This window comes from Vipera ursinii (genome assembly GCF_947247035.1).
Source record: "Vipera ursinii genome assembly, chromosome: 3".
In the NCBI taxonomy this organism is placed as follows: domain Eukaryota; kingdom Metazoa; phylum Chordata; class Lepidosauria; order Squamata; family Viperidae; genus Vipera; species Vipera ursinii.
This window is the reverse complement of record NC_139516.1, coordinates 31,720,578-31,739,663: the sequence shown is the minus strand read 5'-3', so window position 1 is coordinate 31,739,663 and position 19,086 is coordinate 31,720,578. Positions and strand designations below refer to the sequence as shown.

Here is a 19,086-nt window from a genome sequence, read left to right as displayed (position 1 = left end):
TTTCAAATTCTGATATTTGGGAGTCAGAATACTGCATGACCCAGTTCAAAATAACTGCTAATATTGCTGATTAATGTCAGATTAGTAAAGGATTATAGGGTTAGCCCATTATAACAGCTCTGCTGTAAGACATTTGGCATTTGAATTCAAGGGATGCCTTAATTTGCCAAATATTACCTGTAGGAGAATGTTAGCACCTGAGGAAATCCTCAGCAATAGATTGATATTAAAAATATAGTACAATTTTATCTAAAAATACATTGCTGAATATTCTGCATACTACAAATAAAGCTAACATAGAAGTGTTTGATATGATGGAAACAGTTCCATTACAAATTAAGCATAATTTTTCCCAGCATGAAACTTTAGTTTTTTCCCAAAGATGATTGATACCTTGCTAACAACCATGCCCAACTTGTATCATCATATAATTTTGATAAGATAATAAATACAATTTAATTTAAAAGTAATATTCTCCTAACTCAGATCCAGGAGATGGTCCACTCAGATGCTACGTCCTATGAGTCCAACCATCAAGTTCCCCTGATCAATCGACCAGGGATGTTAACCAGTCACATGAGTGCCCTCAGCCAGTCACAGCTGATTTCTCAGATGGGTTTGAGGAGCGGTGTTACACATGGTTCCCCATCACCCCCTGGAAGCAAATCTGCTACACCATCTCCCTCCAGTTCTACTCAGGAAGAGGAGACAGAATCACATTATAAGGTACGTGCAGCCATGCCTGTTTTGACAGACATAGAGACAGACAGTGGCAGGCAACCTGCAATGGCAGAAATAATGAACAGCACCTAGAACAAAGACATTCACCTTTTCCAGGAGGGATACATACAAAGAGAGAGAAGAACTTTTTTAAAACCTAGACCATCTGAAAAGAACTTTTCTTAGCAAAAGAATTGGAAAAGGTTTCAGGATTACAAATTATATCAGGCATTGAGGTGCTATATCGATGGATACAAAACAATACAGCAAATTCTAAAAGAGATTTTTCTTCCTAAATGTTTTCCGTCTTGTTGAAAATGCTAAGTATATCATTTTGTACTGTCCTTCCAGGTTAAGATTCTGAAATAAAAGTATGATTTATCGCATACAAGCATTCAATTCCACCAGCTGAAAATGTTTTCTGTAGAGGCAAAAATTTCATATTTGGAGAGTGAAAATAGGAAAGCATAAATATTCAGCTGGGATTTTAATTAAATAGCTTGCCAGGTAGGTCATTATCAGAATGAAATAACAGAAAATATTTTTACTATACCTAAACCTAGATAGGAAGGATTTTAAAGACATAATAAATTATAAGTTATTTAAAACAGATTATTTTGCTTTGTTAGTGATACGTATATGCTGAATATGTTGTAAGGTTCTAAAGAATGCTTGCACATTAACATAGCAATTTGTATGAAGAAATGTGTTTTTATATTGAATGTCTTGCTAAATGAATATGCATATTTATTTTGTATTTGAAAATAAAGTCTTGCTAAATACATTTACATACTACCTATCATTTTTATAAAAACACAAGTTGTAGCAGAATAGCTCTAGCATTTTTTTAAAGGATGAAGACTTTTCACTGTGAAGGAGAGGCAGCCATTTTATGTTTCACCAACTGGAGAATCTCCTCCTGCAGCTTATACCAAGATGATAGCTAGCTGGCCATGAGAACATGTTTGGTAGATCTACTGCTTTCAGAGAAGGGGAGCATGAGAGAGGGAGGTGGATCTTCTGTCCCCCTCAAGTGATCAGTCATCCTGGACCAAATATGTTGAAATCTGCACCTCATTGGAGATAATAAATTAATTGCTGGTGGCAGGCAGGGGCCATTCCTTTCTTTCTGCTATCCTTTTTACCATGTCTTCTGCCACTCCTTCTCTTCTCCCTTCAGTGCCTGAGCCAAACTGGTTGTTTACTAACATATTTTGAAATTAAGCTACGTAGGAATTGGTGTCCTGAATATATCTTTGTGTGCTATATGTATTTCCTAGTTGGCGTCTTGGCTTGAAATGTTGTCTCTATGAAAGATCATAACATGCTGTGTGTGAGCGTGGTTGGAGTAAAACTGGGCTTTGGTTGTGTTTATTGAACTATGCAAATTCTGCTAGTATCTTTACCATTAGCAGGGATAATTCATGATACGATTAAGATTGTTAAGTTAGTCTACATTATCTTTATTAAACATGATGGGAAGTGCATCTGTGGGTTCATCTCATGATGATGATGGTGAGTAGAAAATAGCACCTTGGTATATTAGTGTGATTAGTGATAAAGAGCATAATGAAATGAAATAGAAAAACATAGCTGTATTATGTGTCAGAAATTAAGACAAAGGGTAAAACTGTAATAGATTGAATAATGTTAGTATGATGTTCTGGAATGAAACTGATGAATAACAGAAGGGAAGGTATAGGTTCAGTATGAAAAAGGTATACTATATGTTTGGCAACAGAACTGATGTTACATAGACTGTTGTGCATGTAGCTGAAAGTAGGAACTCATAAGTTGATGAAGGTTGCATGTCATACAACCAGTTAATGGGAAAAGTGGAAGAAGAAATAGAAGAAATGGTGATTGGTTTTAGGAAAAATTATGCAACATTCTGAATGAATGTGCTTCAACAAGGGAAAATTATTTTGTTAGGTTACATGAATAGATGGCTGGGGATGAGGCAAAAGAATATCCAAAAATAATGGGCCACTCAGAAACCCAGGAACTGTAATTGTTGAATGTATTGGCTTAGATTTTTCTTTAAAAATTCATGATTTAAGCATGTCTGTTCATATGTACACATACATATGTGTGTGTGTGTGTATGTGTGAAGAATTGCCTGGAATAGAATGAAAATAATTATGCTAAAACAAATGCTGCAGTATCCAGAAAATAAATGATAAAAATAAAATAAAAATACTATAAGAATATTGAAAAATAGTACAACTGTAAGTATAGTTGGTATTACTGGACACATATTAACCTAGTATGGCTGTGTGACTGGTTATATGACAGGATTAGTTACTTATATGAATAATAAAACAAGAAGAGGTAAAGTAAAAAGGTATGCAAAGTAATGAAATGAGTGGTAAATAAATGTGGATTCAGTGTTGTATCAAAAGAGATGTTAGGTTGGTCTGGTTATATTGAGAAAATGAATAAGAATCAAGTTGCAAAAGAAATATACAAAGGAAGAATGAATGGGCCATGGGAAGTCCAAGGAAGCCATGGTTGAATGAAATCTGAAAATCCTAAAAATAATAGTGTTAAGGAGTTTAAAAACTCAAGGCATTTCTGGGTGGTCTAAGTGTATATGGACATGGTAGAACAAATATATGTAGAATATATGTAATGAACACAAACATTGTTTGTGTACACAAAATTTACCTATATTCACTGTTTTGTATTTGCAGTGTTTCTTTGGTTTATTGATTTTTATTTCATTTCTATACTTTGTATAATGTCTACACATACTGTAGCTTGAGCATCTTCAGAACAAAGATATCAATACCTAACATTAGCCTTCCATTTGGGAATAAGGAAGAGAAGAGATTTCAGGAATTGCTAGTTTTGCTTTGCCTCCTTGAAACTAACTACAGTAATGGCCAAAATTGTGGAAACCTTTTGGGAAAAGTTTACAGTAGAAATGCCACCTTTGGTTAAGTTTCCACCAATTTTTCTTCTAATTTCTTTATAACTGCAGCCCTGTTCGCTTAATAATACTATTTTACATTACTTTCTGGGCAACCAGTCAACTGTTTGCACCGTTACTTTAATTTTATTACATTTTACAAGCTCACTAAATGAAAGAACACAAAAAAACCCAACCAACTTGATAGCGATCACATAACACATTGACAAATGTCCTCCTCTCAGCTTCAGTACATGACATCAATAACTGTATCCTACTGTGATCTGATTGACTCATTGCCAAAACAAGATGACACCTGATTGGCTCTCTAAACACTTATGCTCATTGTCTACAATCAGATGAAGGAAAGCTACCTGATATCAACCTAAGCAAGTTGTGCTTCCTTTTTCTGGTTATTTGGCTATACCTTTTCATATAATACAGTACAGATAATTGAACAAACTTTGTTGCATTACCTTCTTGATTAAATTATCTTTCCATTGATATATAATTTTATGGTACTACTCCAAAAATAAGGTGTTGTTGTTAGCCATCAAACCTCAGAAATACACTTTTCCCAAAAGGTTTCCACAATTTTGGCCACTACTGTATATGATGGCAGTACTCGAGCATATAATACTGCATGAGTCTGCTTAAATTTAAATAGGAATAAGATTTATGATATGTGTATGGGTTCAAGAATACTGTATATACAGACAGAGAGTGCATCACAATAATAAATAGGATATTGTAAGGGAGAAAAATAATAACATATTTTCTGCACAATAATGAAGCATAAAGATATTTCTATGAAACAAAATTGTGAAGGTAATTGTACAGCTGTGAACCTTGGTCATTGAGAAAGAGTAAGAGAAGAAAGATACACTTGTTTGAATTATGGATTTGGACATGGTTACAAAGAGTATCATGGACTGCAGGAAGAATCAATCACTCCTGAATTGCTTCCTTAAGGTAATAACCAACTATTAAAAATTCACAGATTTGGGGCACGTGTATAAGTGGATGATAAATGAGAAACAAAAGGAAAACAAAAAACTGTTGGAGATGGTTGAGAGAAGAAGACAGCAGATAAGATGGATAATTAGGTTCAGATATATTATAGAAGTGTTTTTACTAGGTCAAATCACTTCTCGCAGGTAATAATTTGTCCTTTGGGATTACTAGAAATCATGATTACTAGGAGTCACCAACTCAGTGACACTTAAGGAAATAACTATGAAACTGATCCCTAACTGGCCAAAATTCCTAATTCCACATTTGAAAGTTTTTATGGAAAACTGATTATATGTGTCACTTGCACTAGATAGACCAAAATAGGAAATCAGATTCACTGGACATCTTCTTTTATTGTGATTGGCTACAATAACACAATCTTGGAAATCTGATTGTGCTGTGCCTCCTTCTTCTCCTTATACTTCATTGAATTAGGGGAACATCTGCCTGAGTTGCTTCTGAATGTTTTTTCATTGTGGATTTTAAAAATGCTTCAGCCCCTTTTGCATCGATAACAGTTCCTGCTTATCTCCATCAAGGTCGTCTTCCTTATTCTTAATGTATGTCACTTAGGAGTATTGCCAGTGTGCAGGAAATTATCAAGAGGGTAGAATTAATCTTATTCATTCTCACAACCTTTTCATATAATCAAAACTAAAATCTGACAAGGAATCTTTTGACTTGACAAAATTTGCAAAAGTACATATTAAGGTTTGACACCTGCCCTATATTGCAGGAATACTAATCTGTTTCTCTAGAAATAATATAAATCTCTTTTGATCTTTAGATCTGTTATTATGTTATATTTTTCACATAGCCTATTTATTCCATTTTCCTGGTAGAAAGACATCCAGAACAATTTATGTATGATCAGTGAAAACGGGACAATTTCTTCCCATACTTTAAAGGACATAAGTAAAAAAGAAAAATGGATTGAGGATGGAAGAAAAAGAAGAAACTATCAGATCCTTGTGGGTTGATGATGATGATGATAATAATAATAATAATAATAATAATAATAATAATAATAATAATAATACATTGGAAGGGACCTTGGAGGTCTTCTAGTCCATCCCCTTGCTCAGGCAAGAAACCCTATACCATTTCAGACAAATGGCTGTCTAGTCTCTTCTTTAAAACTTCCAGTGTTGGAGCATTCACAACTTCTGGAGGCAGTAAACTGAAGAAGTTGGTATTGTGTACTATCTTGATTTCTGGGAAGAAAGGAAGACTATAAACCTGATTAATAGATAAATACTCCAGGATAAATACTGCAAAGCCAAAAATCCATATGTGAATAGAACTCTTTTCCTTCCTATGAATGATAATAAGAAAAAAAGTGCACAAATAATAACATTGCTCATTCATAGCCACCTATTGCAGTTTGGGCAAAGACACATTAAAAATAATAATGGGTACCAGTTTGCATGAAGTATTGTAATCATTTAAGATGAATACACGTTCCTAGATAACATTTCATTTCTTTCACATTTCCAGTTCAGTGCAGCTATTTCTAAGTCACAAAACTAGATATTTGTGTTCTTATGCATCTGGTCATTGTAATAAAGGGCTATCATTGTGGGTTGTTTTTTTTCAGATAATAGCAGTGAAGGTAACCAATATGATTACGGTAGTTTCCCTCTTCGCTTGGATTAGAGTATTGACTATAAATGGTGTGTTTATAGATCCATATATAATGATTTTCATAATTATGTGGCATCACTGTGCTTCATATGTTCCATAATTAGCTATGAATTCTGCAGGAACGTGTTCTAAGACTTTGGCACCATGGAAGCAAAGAAATTCCAAGTATTCTTGCCTTCATTAATTTGTTTGCTAAGTAAAATAGAAACCAGAACTTCATCTTGTTACATGAGATTAACTCTGTAGCTTTCTGAACACTATAACTGGTTCATAAAGTGCTTAAAAGTACGTAGATATTGTGGTCATTTAAACTGAGAAGAAAACAAAGTGATCAGAAAGTGTTAAAGATGAACCTTCTTTGTCTGTAGCAATACTGATGATGTACTGTCAAATCCAGTAGCAATTATGGTTGCCATATGCACAGTCAGTTGATTTAGTAAGTTGGAAATAGTAGTGACTGGTAGCAGGCATGCCCTGGCATAGAGCCTAGGATAGGGATTAGTTTGTGTTTCCTGAAAATGTTGCAAATCCTTCCTTCAGTAGTTACCTCAAGGGGATGAAATAAAGAAGAACTCTTTATTTTCCCCTGGAATGAATATGGTGGGAAAAAGAAATGATTTGGAGTTTGTACTGGGAGAGAAAAGGATATTTGATCTCAGTTTCCTCCCTCTAATGCAGTCTTTATCAAAGTTGGCAACTTTAATACATGTGGACTTCAAATCCCAGTTCTAAGTAGTTTCTGTATCTCTTATGTCACTTTTGTTTCATTCTGTTGGAAGATTAGTCTGTTTTGTACTACTTTTTCATACAAGCTTTATACATTATTTTCCAGTACTTGTTCTACTTTCTTTTACTTCTTTCCTTTCCTTCTACATCCATTTTTCCCAACATAATCTCTCAGCAAAAAGTGACTCATTCAGACTCACCATCCTTTTATCCACTGCCAGGTCTCTAAGTCTTTCATCATAAACATTCAAATTAGCCAAGTTTTCCATTCAAATAAATGTTTGTTCCTTTTTCATGTATACATGTGAAAAAATATACAAGTAGTTCTCAATTAATGACCATTCATCACCATTTGAAGTTATGGTGATGCTAAACAAATGGTATACAAAGTTAGGGTTGTTACACACACACACACACACACACACACACAACAGCCCACCCACATGTACAATTATAGGGGCATTTTAAAACCATCACCCACCTATGCCCCCCCCCATATTTGCCTGTTTTGATTTCTCGGGGGCAGCAGCTTTGTTGAAGTAGAGGCCCACTCTTAGCTGGCTGCCACTACCTCTGGGCTTCCAACTCAGCCCCCATGTCACTATGCTGCTGTCAAAGAAATAGTGCATATGCCAAATAACACATTCCATTCTTGCGATACTTTTGAAGGCCTCACCAAAAATCCCTAGTGTATTTTGTATCATCTTTTTTGCACCAGTGCAGTTGGGGCTTCTCTAACACCTCACTCAGTGTCTCTGTTCCTGGGCCAGCTAGGGCCTCCATTTTGCATGCTAACCAGAGATTCTCTTTGTGCTCTAACTAGGATGTTGTTTCATGAAAAAGACCTAATTCTGCTGACATGAAAGGACCTTTCTAACCAGATCCTTCTTTTCTGCCAGCGTAGCCAAGACCAGCAAAAGAAGCCTGGTGCATGAAGGAAGGGCCCAGCTATTCCAGTGTGAAAGAAGGACCCTTCTAGTTGGGGCGGTCTTTCACACATTAGCCAAAGAATCCCAGTGTGCTGGGCAGTGGGGGCAGCTGGCAACTTCAGGTAGATGACCAGCCAAAAGGGAGTGATGGAAAGAGACAGGAAGTTCAAGAGGAGGCAATCCCTTACCTTACCAAGGTTCAGGGCTGGGAGGGATCAAGCTGGGAATGGTTTGGATTGGAGTAGATCCTCCCCTAATGGCCAGTAGTATTCGATTAACAATGGCAACAAAGATAGTTGGGATTACCATTGCTATACAATGTAATCACGTGCCGTCAAACTTTATAACCCCATTGCTTAGTGATGGAAATTTCAATCCCAGTTACTATCATTAACCAAGGACTATCTATGTAACATATATTCATGGGAAAGTCTTCAGATATTTTAATAGTCAATAATGACAAATCAAGTAATGTGCACATACTGTATGTGAATGAATTTTTCCTTAAGATAGCAACAAAAATGTGTGGCATTTAGAGTAATTACATGGATTAATACCAGTGCTGGGACAATAAGTTATCAAAAGTAAAGGGTGTTGATTAGAACCATCTGTAAAAGAAATTGTATATTTGCATTGTATTTTGGAAAAAAAAGTTAAAAGAGTTACCTGGGATGCATGTTCTTAAACTACTCCTAGTTATGGTGTGGGTTTTTACTCCCCAGTTCAAAATCAGATATAATGTTTCTTGTAAAATTAAGAGGGGAAAAAAATAAAACATTTTTCTTGACTCTTGATAGGCTACTGGAGAGAAGAGACCTTTGACAGATCTGGGCAAGAAACCCAAAAACCAAAAGAAGAAGAAAAAGAAGGATCCTAATGAACCCCAGAAGCCAGTGTCTGCCTATGCCCTCTTCTTCAGAGATACACAAGCAGCTATCAAAGGACAAAATCCCAATGCTACCTTTGGGGACGTGTCAAAAATCGTTGCATCGATGTGGGATAGTTTAGGAGAAGAACAAAAGCAGGTGAATGTTTTTTCCCATCCAGTTACTGCTTTTTCCCCCCCTTGATAATGCCATATTTTATTTTCATTTATCTCATACATTATATGCCCACACTATTTCTTAAGATGGTAGTCATAGTTGTTTTACTAATGTAAGCTATTTTCTGCAGCAGTAAAATTATCAATTACCTTTTCAAATACCTCCATCTCATATTAAAGCTAACATTTTCAGTAAAAGTAATGCCTGCAAAAGCCTTAGGGGTTTTGAGCAGCGTGTAAAGTTTAGTAAAACCACCCCCATTCCTGAGTGCACTTTTTCACTGAGTATATCATTGCTTGTCTTCTGGGTAGTGATGATTGTTGTTGTTGTTGCCAGTTTATTTTGTTGTTTTTGTTATCAAAGCTATCTTTGTAGACAATTTTGTATAAGTTGGTTTGTGCGCTTTCTAGATGTCTGCTTCAGATTCAAAATCAGACTGTGTGTTACACTATAGTAAAAACACAGCTTTTTTCCAAGACAGTTATATGTATCCTATAGTGTTATATGGAGCAGAAATTTGTGAATCTCATAGCTGTTATTGTTTAGTTAAACAGTTAGTTATCTGTTATTTTTGATACCTGTTTACAAATTGAAATGATGCCACTGAGCATCCTTAAAGCTATATCTTTTAAATGTGGACTCTTTGGAAATTGCTATTTTGAAATTTATTTCTCAAGCAGAAATTATAAAAAATGTACATAATATTACACCATAAATATGTTTTGTGAGGATTGGTAGATGTGAATGCAGGGACATCTTGATGGAAAGATCCTTCACTTTTCAAGAATCCTTGTTGCATAGTTAAGCTGTCTTGCAGTGCCACAGAATCACAGCTGAAAGGGGACTGGTCTTTCAGGTCTGTGCCATCAAGTCCTCAATGCTGGTGCAGTGGCGTAGCGTGGGGGGTGCAGGGGGGGCCGGCTGCACCGGGCGCAACATCTGGGGGGGCGCATTAGATGCATTTTACTTTAATTACATCAGTATTTTCATAACAAACAATACATGTGCTTAGGGGGTAAGGGTTTCTTTAACTAATCTAGTGGAAGAGACTCGAGTGCTAAAATCCACGGGTTAGGGGGCGCAAATTACTTGCCTTGCCCCAGGTGCTGACAACCCACGCTACGCCACTGTGCTGGTGTTCAGATTGTAGCATCCCGAACAAATGTCTGTCCAGGTGTAGCTTGAACTATGAAGAGTATGTATAATTGATTCTACAATCAATGTTGATTTGTCATTAGGAAGTTTTCTTAAGTTGTAACTGGAATCTGCCTCCTTGCAGCTTGACCCTTAGTCCACATCCTGCAATCTGGGATGATAGATAATAGTTTCTGCTCTCCAGGGATTTGAAGAATCTATAAAATGGTAATTGGTTTTTGTTTCTATTGCTTCATTAAATTGAAGAGGTAATTTTCACTCCAGGAGTTTTGCTATAGAAACTTTGCTATAAAGTTTGCTTTGAAAACTTATATTTTAACAAAAATATTTTCCAGTAAATCCTATAGTCACTCACTTAGATACAGGAAGTAGCATCTCTAGACATTTTATTGGCAATAAATATGGAAATTATGTTTTCACATTTTATTTATTTCAGTTTAAACCAACTCTGGGCAGTTCACACTATAAAATGCAATAGAAATGTTATACAAAACAAAACAAGATGGGGATCTGATTGCCTGATGCAAAAACCCTTCCAAGAGGGGACTCTATTCACCCTACCCTGGTCCGGGATAACTTGCAAGCTTGATAGAACTTAAACAAGGTGGGGGGCCATATGGATGTTCACCTAGCACACCAGAACTTTTCTTTCTTTTTGTAATGTGTTTTAAAGAATCCCCTTAAGCTTCTGAAGATTTTTAAGACTATTCAAAGGATTGAAGAGAGTTGGAAGAAGCAGCTCCATCAGTGGAAAGTACTCTGTATTCTTAAGAGCTGCCTTATCTGGGTTGCAATGCAATGCTTGGTGATTTTTTAAAAAAAAAATCTAGAGAGCCAAGATCCTCCCACTGGAAGGGTTCCCAGAAACTGCATTTAGGAAAAGAGAAGCAGGTGGAGAAACTACTTGAAACTAAAAGTGTGCTTTAAAATAGCTGTGCATTTTATGTAGCCTTGTGTTATAGTTTATTATAGTTATAGTTTATTTGATTTATATACCGCCCTTCTCCTTGGTGGGACTCAGGGTGGTTCACAGGGCATACATAAGAAACACTATACAAAAATTAAAAAGAATTAAATCCATGCCCAATTAAAAACAGAAGTACAGATTAAAAACAATTAAAAGCCCATAATCCCCCATCAGGCCAGACCAGCTAATTCGAACAGATGGGTCTTCAGGCCCCGACGGAAAGTTCGAAGGTCTGGTGCCATCCGGAGCTCCACCGGCAATTGATTCCATAAAGCCGGAGCCCCCACAGAGAAGGCCCTCCCCCTGGGGGCCACCAGTCGACATTCCCTGACTGGCGGCACCCTGAGGAGGCCCTCTCTGTGGGAACGCACAGGGCGGAGGGGAGTCGATGCCGGCAGCAGGTGGTCCCTGAGGTAACCCGGACCCATGCCATGTAGGGCCTTAAAGATCGTAACCAACACCTTGAACCTCACCCGGAAGACAACTGGTAACCAATGCAGCTCGCGGAGCAAAGGTGTAACATGGGAGTACCGGGAAACTCCCAAGACAACTCTCGCGGCCGCATTCTGTACCAGTTGGAGCCTCCGAGTGGTCTTCAAGGGAAGCCCCATGTAGAGAGCATTACAGTAGTCAAGGCGAGAGGTCACGAGCGCATGAGTGACTGTACACAGGGCATCCCGGTTCAGATAGGGCCGCAACTGGCGCACCAGGCGAACCTGGGCGAAAGCCCCCCTAGTCACGGCCACTATATGCTCTTCCAAAGTAAGCCGTGAATCTAGAAGGACTCCCAAGTTGCGAGCCCTATCCACGGGGGGTAAGAGCTCACCCCCCATAGAAAGAGATGGAACATTTGGAATGTCCCGGGATGCCGGAATGCACAGCCACTCAGTCTTGTCAGGGTTGAGCTGAAGTCTGTTCCTCCCCATCCAGACCCGAACCGCCTCCAGGCAACGGGACATCACGGCGAGGGCATCACTGGGGTGGTTTGGGGTCGAAAAGAAAAGTTGGGTATCATCGGCATACTGATGATACCCAACTCCAAAACCATGAATGATCTCACCCAGCGGTTTCATATAGATGTTGAACAGGAGAGGCGAGAGAACCGACCCCTGAGGAACTCCACAAACGAGAGACCTAGGGGCCGATCTCTGCCCCCCTGCCAACACCGACTCCGAGCGTCCCAGGAGATAGGAGGAGAACCACTGAAGAACTGTGCCTCCCACTCCCAATCCCCTGAGACGCCGCAGCAAGATACCATGGTCGATGGTATCGAAAGCCGCTGAGAGGTCTAATAGGACTAGGACAGAGGAATGTCCCCTATCCCGCGCCCTCCAGAGATCATTCACCAGAGCGACCAATGCCGTCTCCGTGCTGTACCCGGGCCTGAAACCCGATTGGTAGGGGTCCAGATAATCCGCTTCATCCAGGACCAGAGGGAGCTGATGCGCCACCACACTCTCAACAACCTTCGCAAGAAAGCGAAGGTTGGAGACTGGACGAAAGTTGTTCAAAACGGCTGGGTCCAGGGCAGGCTTCTTGAGGAGAGGTCTCACCACCGCCTCCTTCAAGACGGTGGGGAAATAACCCTCACTCAAAGAAGCAGATATAACCGCCTGGAGCCAGCCTCGTGTCCTCTCCCTAGCTGCATAAACCAGCCAGGAAGGGCACGGGTCCAACAAACATGTGGAGGAGCTCAGCCTCCCCATAATCCTGTCCACTTCATCAGGGGTCACAGAATCAAACTCTTCCCAGATAACATTGACAAGACCGCCCGTGTCCTGATCGCCTGACTCTGCCCAGCTGGAGTCCAAACCGGTCCGAATCCGAGCGATTTTATCCGACAGATGATGACTAAATTCCTCGGCACGACCTTGCAAGGGATCCTCCCTCACCTCCTGATTGAGAAGTGAGCGAGTCACCCCAAACAAGGCGGCCGGGCGATTATCTGCGGACGCGATGAGGGTGGAGAAGTAATTACACCTCGCCACCCTCATCGCTGCGAGATAAGACCTAATATAGGTTCTTAACCGCAACCGGTCGGGTTCGGATCGGCTAGACCTCCAGCAGCTCTCTAGGCCCCGTTTCCGGCGCTTCATCTCCCGGAGCTCCGCGGAAAACCATGGAGCTCGCTGGGATCTGCACCGGGTCAGGGGCCGCAAGGGTACAACCCGGTCAAGTGCCTCAGTGGCTGCCCTTCCCCAGGCTTCCACTAAGGCATCAGCCGAGCTGTGAGCAGTGGAGGCAGGTGGGGACCCCAGCGCCGCTTGGAATCTATCAGGATCCATTAAGCGTCTGGGGCGGTACCATCTAATTGGCTCCGTACCCCCACGGCGGGGGGTGGCAAAGCGGAAGACCAGCCGCAGGAGATGATGATCGGTCCATGACAGGGGCATAATAAATGGAGAGCCCCCACCTAGATCATCCAACCACCGTCTAGATAAAAAAATCAGGTCAAGGGTGTGGCCTCCCTCATGAGTTGGCTCTGAAATTACTTGCGTCAGGTCCATGGCCGCCATGGAAGCCATGAACTCCCGAGCTAGCTCAGATGAACCTCCCAGGGATGGTAGATTGAAGTCTCCCAAAACTATAAGTTTGGGAAACTCAACCACCAAACCCGAGAGGATATCGAGCAGCTCGGGCAGGGCTGCCGCTGTGAGACTAGGCGAAATGTACACCAGCAGCAAGCCCAACTGCGCCCCAGGACCAAATCTCATGAAGAGAGACTCACACCCGACTATCTGAGAAACGGTGGCCTCCCGCGGACATAAGGTCTCCCTAATGGTAACCGCCACTCCCCCACCCCTACCTTGAGCTCGTGGCCGGTGTAGCACCCGGAAACCTGGTGGGCAGAGGTCAACCAAAGGGACCCCACCCTCTGGGCCCAACCAAGTCTCCGTGATGCAAGCCAGGTCCGCATGCTCACCCTCAACTAAATCCCTAACGAGGGGAGCTTTATTAACCACGGACCTGGCATTCAGGTACACCAGCCGGAGCTCAGGAGGCTGCACATCCCCGCTCCCGGGACCTCGGGGAAGAACCAGAGGGTCGGAGCGCCTCACCGCTTGAAGACAGCGGAGACGGCCCTCCCGGTAACGATATGGCCCCCTGTCTATCCGCCTGCTGCCTTTCCCCGTCGTGGGAATTGGTAGTCCCACGACCCGCTCAAGAGCCCCAGATGTAACCACAATGTAACCACAGATGTTGATGACAAATGTTGATGACAGATGTAACCACAGATGTTGATGACAAATACCATGAATATCTTCAATTTTAATAAGCTCCCCCTCTCTTTTTTTTAAAAAAAAAATTCTAATGTAGTTTTCAAATTTTCTTCACTTTTGTGACTCATTGGCAAAGAGTACTAATGATTCTCTATCATTCTTAGCCTATTTTTATAGAATTACTTTTTGCTGCCAATTTGTCTCTATTGCCTGTCCTAGCCACCCTACATTCTGATCTAACAGTGAAAGCTTAATAGCTTTACAACTACAAGAGATGCAGGAGCTCCTTTGCTACCAGGATTTTTTTTCTTAATGTTTAAGTAATTGCTTCTCTCTAATATAGTTGAGTGAGTTACTTTCTATTTGGGCTAGAAAGAGATTTCTGCTCAAATGGCCACTTGTCCTGATTCAGCAAAGCTAAAAATATTTTTTTGAATCTTTTTTATTTATTTTTTTTAAATTCTGTGATCAGTGAAAAGTCCAAATTATACAAGAGGATTGCTTCTTCCTTGTATGTTTCAAAATACTTCATTGTAAGGTAGGCACACATGTAGCATCAAAATGTATTCACTGATATATGATATTTACATAAATATGTAAAATATAACTGAAATCTAAATTTCACTGAAAACATACCAATTAATTGTGTCTTTGAAAAACTTCCCCATTCTTATTTTTTTCTAAAGTGTCCAGATTATCCATATGGATTCTGTTATTTAAAGTATCCCAGCTTCAGTTCCAGAATCAGTGCAGTGCCCTTAAGTTGAATTAATACTTATTGTCTTCCAAACTGACTAAAATCTGGCAGGAATGGGAGACAGATTCTTATTATAAGATTGAGCATGTGGTGATCATTTCTTTCCCAGAACTTTAGTCTGAAAAGGAATGATAAAGATAGATGAACTCCCAATGACTCTGAGTGGCTTACCATTTATTTCACTTTAGATGCTACCCAAGTTTTTTTAATTAATTTTTAAAAAAAAAATCCTTCCAAAAACAAAAAAGTAATAAGTGCCCCCAAAGCAACATAAAACCAGAAAACCCATCCAAGGTGGCTATGCTTTTACTTTGTCCCAAAGCTTAGAAGAATAGCTAGGATTTCAGTAGATTTCTCAGTGTTACCAGTTCTATATTCATCTGAAGTTCCCATTTGAGGAAAAAAATGAATAGATACCGTATATCAGCTCCTGAAAGAGAGAGAGAAAATTATTGTCATCATCATTGTCATCCTTGTCCTGCAGCAGATCTCAGAAAGTGAACCTTTTAAGGAGTACACTTCAATTATTTTTGAAACAGCAAGGAACTATTGGATTCCCCCCCCTAAAATTACTCTTTCAGGATTGTAAATTTTATAAGGCTTTTGTTTCACCTTATCATGCTAGAAATAATAGCCTTTGCCAGATAAGTTGGTAAAGATGGGTTTTATTTAGGCCTAATTCAAACAACCACATCATATTACAATATGGAATAACCATTTCAGTTCAGATAAGATATATGATCTTAAGTCAAAAGTTAAGTACTTTACATACACCAAATCCCAAATTTCACACAGCATCACCAGATGGGGGGGGGGGGAAACAGCCAGAGCGTTGATCCTTAGATGAACCCTTTCATCTCACTCCAGGGAATTCTAGATAACTCTTATTTATTCTATCCCAGGGGTCTGCAACCTTGACAACTTTAAGAGTGTGGACTTCAGCTCCCAGAATTCCTCAGCCAGCTGAAGTCCACAAGTCTTAAAGTTGTCAAGGTTGCAGACCCCTGTTCTATCCTGAAGAAATCTCTTGGTAGAGAGCATGACTTTTATTTAGTGCTTTTCTGGTCCGATCATGCATTCAGACATGTTTCTCAGTTGCTCTATTCCATGACTCAATGTGTACTATCTCTCTCTTCAAACCTGAAAATTTACTTTTTTCTATACTTTTCACATTGTAGATTTTCATTTTTACCTGTCTTAATTTTTTTTCTTGACTGCTGATAATTTTATTTGATCTGAATCTTAGATTTGTATTCCCATCCTAATTCATGCCATAAAATATACTGTGTGAACTTGTACTATTTCAGTTTAACCATTAGATTTCTATGAGAGTAAAAGAAGATAAGTATATATTACTTAAGGAAAAGCTGGATGACAAAGGCAATAAAATAATAATGAGAAATACTACCAAGAGATAATTCTTGCTCAATGAGAGCTGTATCTTGGGATAGAGCCTTTTCTTCATGGGAACACAGTGCTTTATCTAGAAATCTGGTGACTTGGCTTTCCTTATTCTTCAAGTTTCCTTTTGCTTTAAGCAGATTTAGTGTGAATCAGTTTAAGAAAAGATAGATGGTGGGCATTAATGTCTGAAGTTAAAATTATAAACACATTTATACTTTTGAGAAAAATGTTTTAAAATTATCCACATTGAAGATTAATTTCTTGAGCCAGCTGTGAGTATTTATAGAGTTATAGTTTGCTGCTCTAAGAATTTGTATGAATCCTGCTAAGTTCTTTTGAAGCTCTTCCTCTATTTATGTTCAAAAGACTACCATCTAAAGATTTAGGGATGACAAGCAATAAGGGACACAGGGCTTGGAGTCACTGTATTCGAGAAATCAACAGACAGTATAAATAAAATCGGCTGATAATTATTACTGTTTTCATCAATACATTTTAGCACAACAACCTGTTAAGTAGCCTTCATTCTGCAATGAACCATCGTTTACATAGGGCAGCACAATGTGGTGATAAAGGAAAAATCCCTAAGTTCTCTTCCTTCTGAAGCAGCAGTAATAGAATTATCATCAAAACAATGAGATCAAAATGGCAACTCTCAAAGCTGAGTGACAGATTAATATTAATTTGATGGATATTAAACTTGGCATTGATATTAACTGGAATGAGCTACCATGTATCCGGCAGGTATCTTGTTTATTACAGAGGGTTAAACCACTTTTTGTGTACACTTGAAGTGTCAAAGCTGGGGATATTTATCTGCTGCAGAACAGGTGCTGCTACTCCTACAAAGCAAATTTACTTTCTTTCCATTGATGAAGTAAGCAAAGATTACATATTCTTAATTGCAGTTATATAGTTTTATATGTTTTCCCCTCACTCACTAAAAGGCAAACAGAAAGAGGAAGGAATTATTGTTACTTATGTAAAAAAATATTGCAGAGCTATGTTTAAAGCAGTTGTTACTATTGCTGTCATTTATTTGAATTTTTGTAAAAAAAAAATCAAAAAGAATCGTAATATTTTTGTTTGTCAGCTGGTGTTTCTATCATATTGTTCTCTTTCTCTTCTTCTCATCCCTGGCTTTTTACAATGAATCTTCATTTTCTCGCTGACATACTTATATCTAAATTTCTCATTTCCTGCCTTTTTTATTTATATCTGTTGCTTGGTGATTTGATCATGCTGTGGAATACAGGATTAGCAATCTCTCTGTCCTTGGGTTTTCATCAAGGACACCTGTTTTGCAAGTTGCACAATTTCTTCCCTGCCTTAACCCTTTCAAGTACTGCTTCTGTGTAGAATATGCACAATTTCCTTCCTTGCCTTAACTCCTTCAATCATCAATATTGTGAAGAAATGTGTGTATGCATATATGCGTGGGCACACAAGGGCACACAGAGGGGGAAGCTCACAACATAAATGTTTTTACCACTGTACTTTGCCAGCTGACATAGGCTTTTCTAAGAGGCTTAGAGAAGAATCTAAAGAATATGTGTGTGTAACACACATATATAAACACACATTATTTTGACCTTACAAAAAATGTAGCAGCTGTTCCTGTGCAGATAGTTCTTATCTCTCTAAAACATAACATGTTAATGATTGTTATCAGCCAAAGAAGTATCTCTAATAATCTACCTTCAGCTCATAAAATGCATTACCACCATAAAAATAGATTGTCCCCTATATTCACAACAAAGCAGATTTTAACTCTAGATTAAAATAATGCAAAGAAAATTCGGCCCTGGTATGGCGAGAGAGTTGGATATTTTTTAATGCCAAATGTACAAGTAGAACATCATTTTTGTTAACATTAGCACCATCTAGAGGAACTGGGGTTAGTCAGTTACCAAAATGGTAATTTTCTGGACCAGCATGGCTCATACCAACAATCTTAGTTCTACTCACAATTACAATGGCTACCTTCCATAGAAATTCTATACTTTGACATGTGCATGTAATATGAAACCTGTAGTATATCAACATTTCCTTCATTTCTCTTGTGCACACATTTTACAGCTTATTAATTTAGTTTGCTTTTTAGCTGTAATTCAAGACTTCACAGACACTTAAGAACTGTCTCCTAATACAACAGATCTTTAATGAGCACCTCATTTGTTTGCTTTAGGTCCTGGTATCCAACCTTTCCCATTAAAGAAGCCATAAGCACTGCTAAAAAGACATTAGTTTGAAACCTGGGAGAAATACCAGTCACTGCAAACAGAATTGGAATGTACATTAAATGATCCAACAGTCTTAAGACAACTTTGTATGTCCATGTTTTTCTCAGACTGGCATATTGATCTGTTCTGTTTAATTTTCTGTTCTGTGTTTTTCTTTCTTCCACAGCAAGGTATGAAAGGAGTAACTGGCGTTCCTTTGAATGCCAGTGATACACTCTGTGGCACTGTGGACCTCAATAAAACAATTCCCATCAGCCTCTGCTAGAACAATAAAACATACAAAACAATTTAATTTAGTGCAGCTGGTTTAGACACCTCCTTACTCCACAGAGTCTAGACAGTGTACAAAAAA

General features: G+C 38.9%; 1 protein-coding gene across 1 annotated transcript in view; it reads left to right on the top strand.

Annotated features, from left to right (window-relative positions):
* Positions 1-495: 495 nt before the first annotated feature.
* The window catches only part of TOX2 (TOX high mobility group box family member 2), a gene marked incomplete at its 5' end in the record, with an annotated part of 44,402 nt that continues 25,811 nt past the window's right edge, over positions 496-19,086 (top strand). The window contains 2 exons of the mRNA XM_083360373.1: positions 496-726; positions 8,742-8,969. Coding sequence (XP_083216499.1) covers positions 496-726; positions 8,742-8,969 — 459 coding nt within the window. The remainder of the gene's footprint in view (positions 727-8,741; positions 8,970-19,086) is intronic.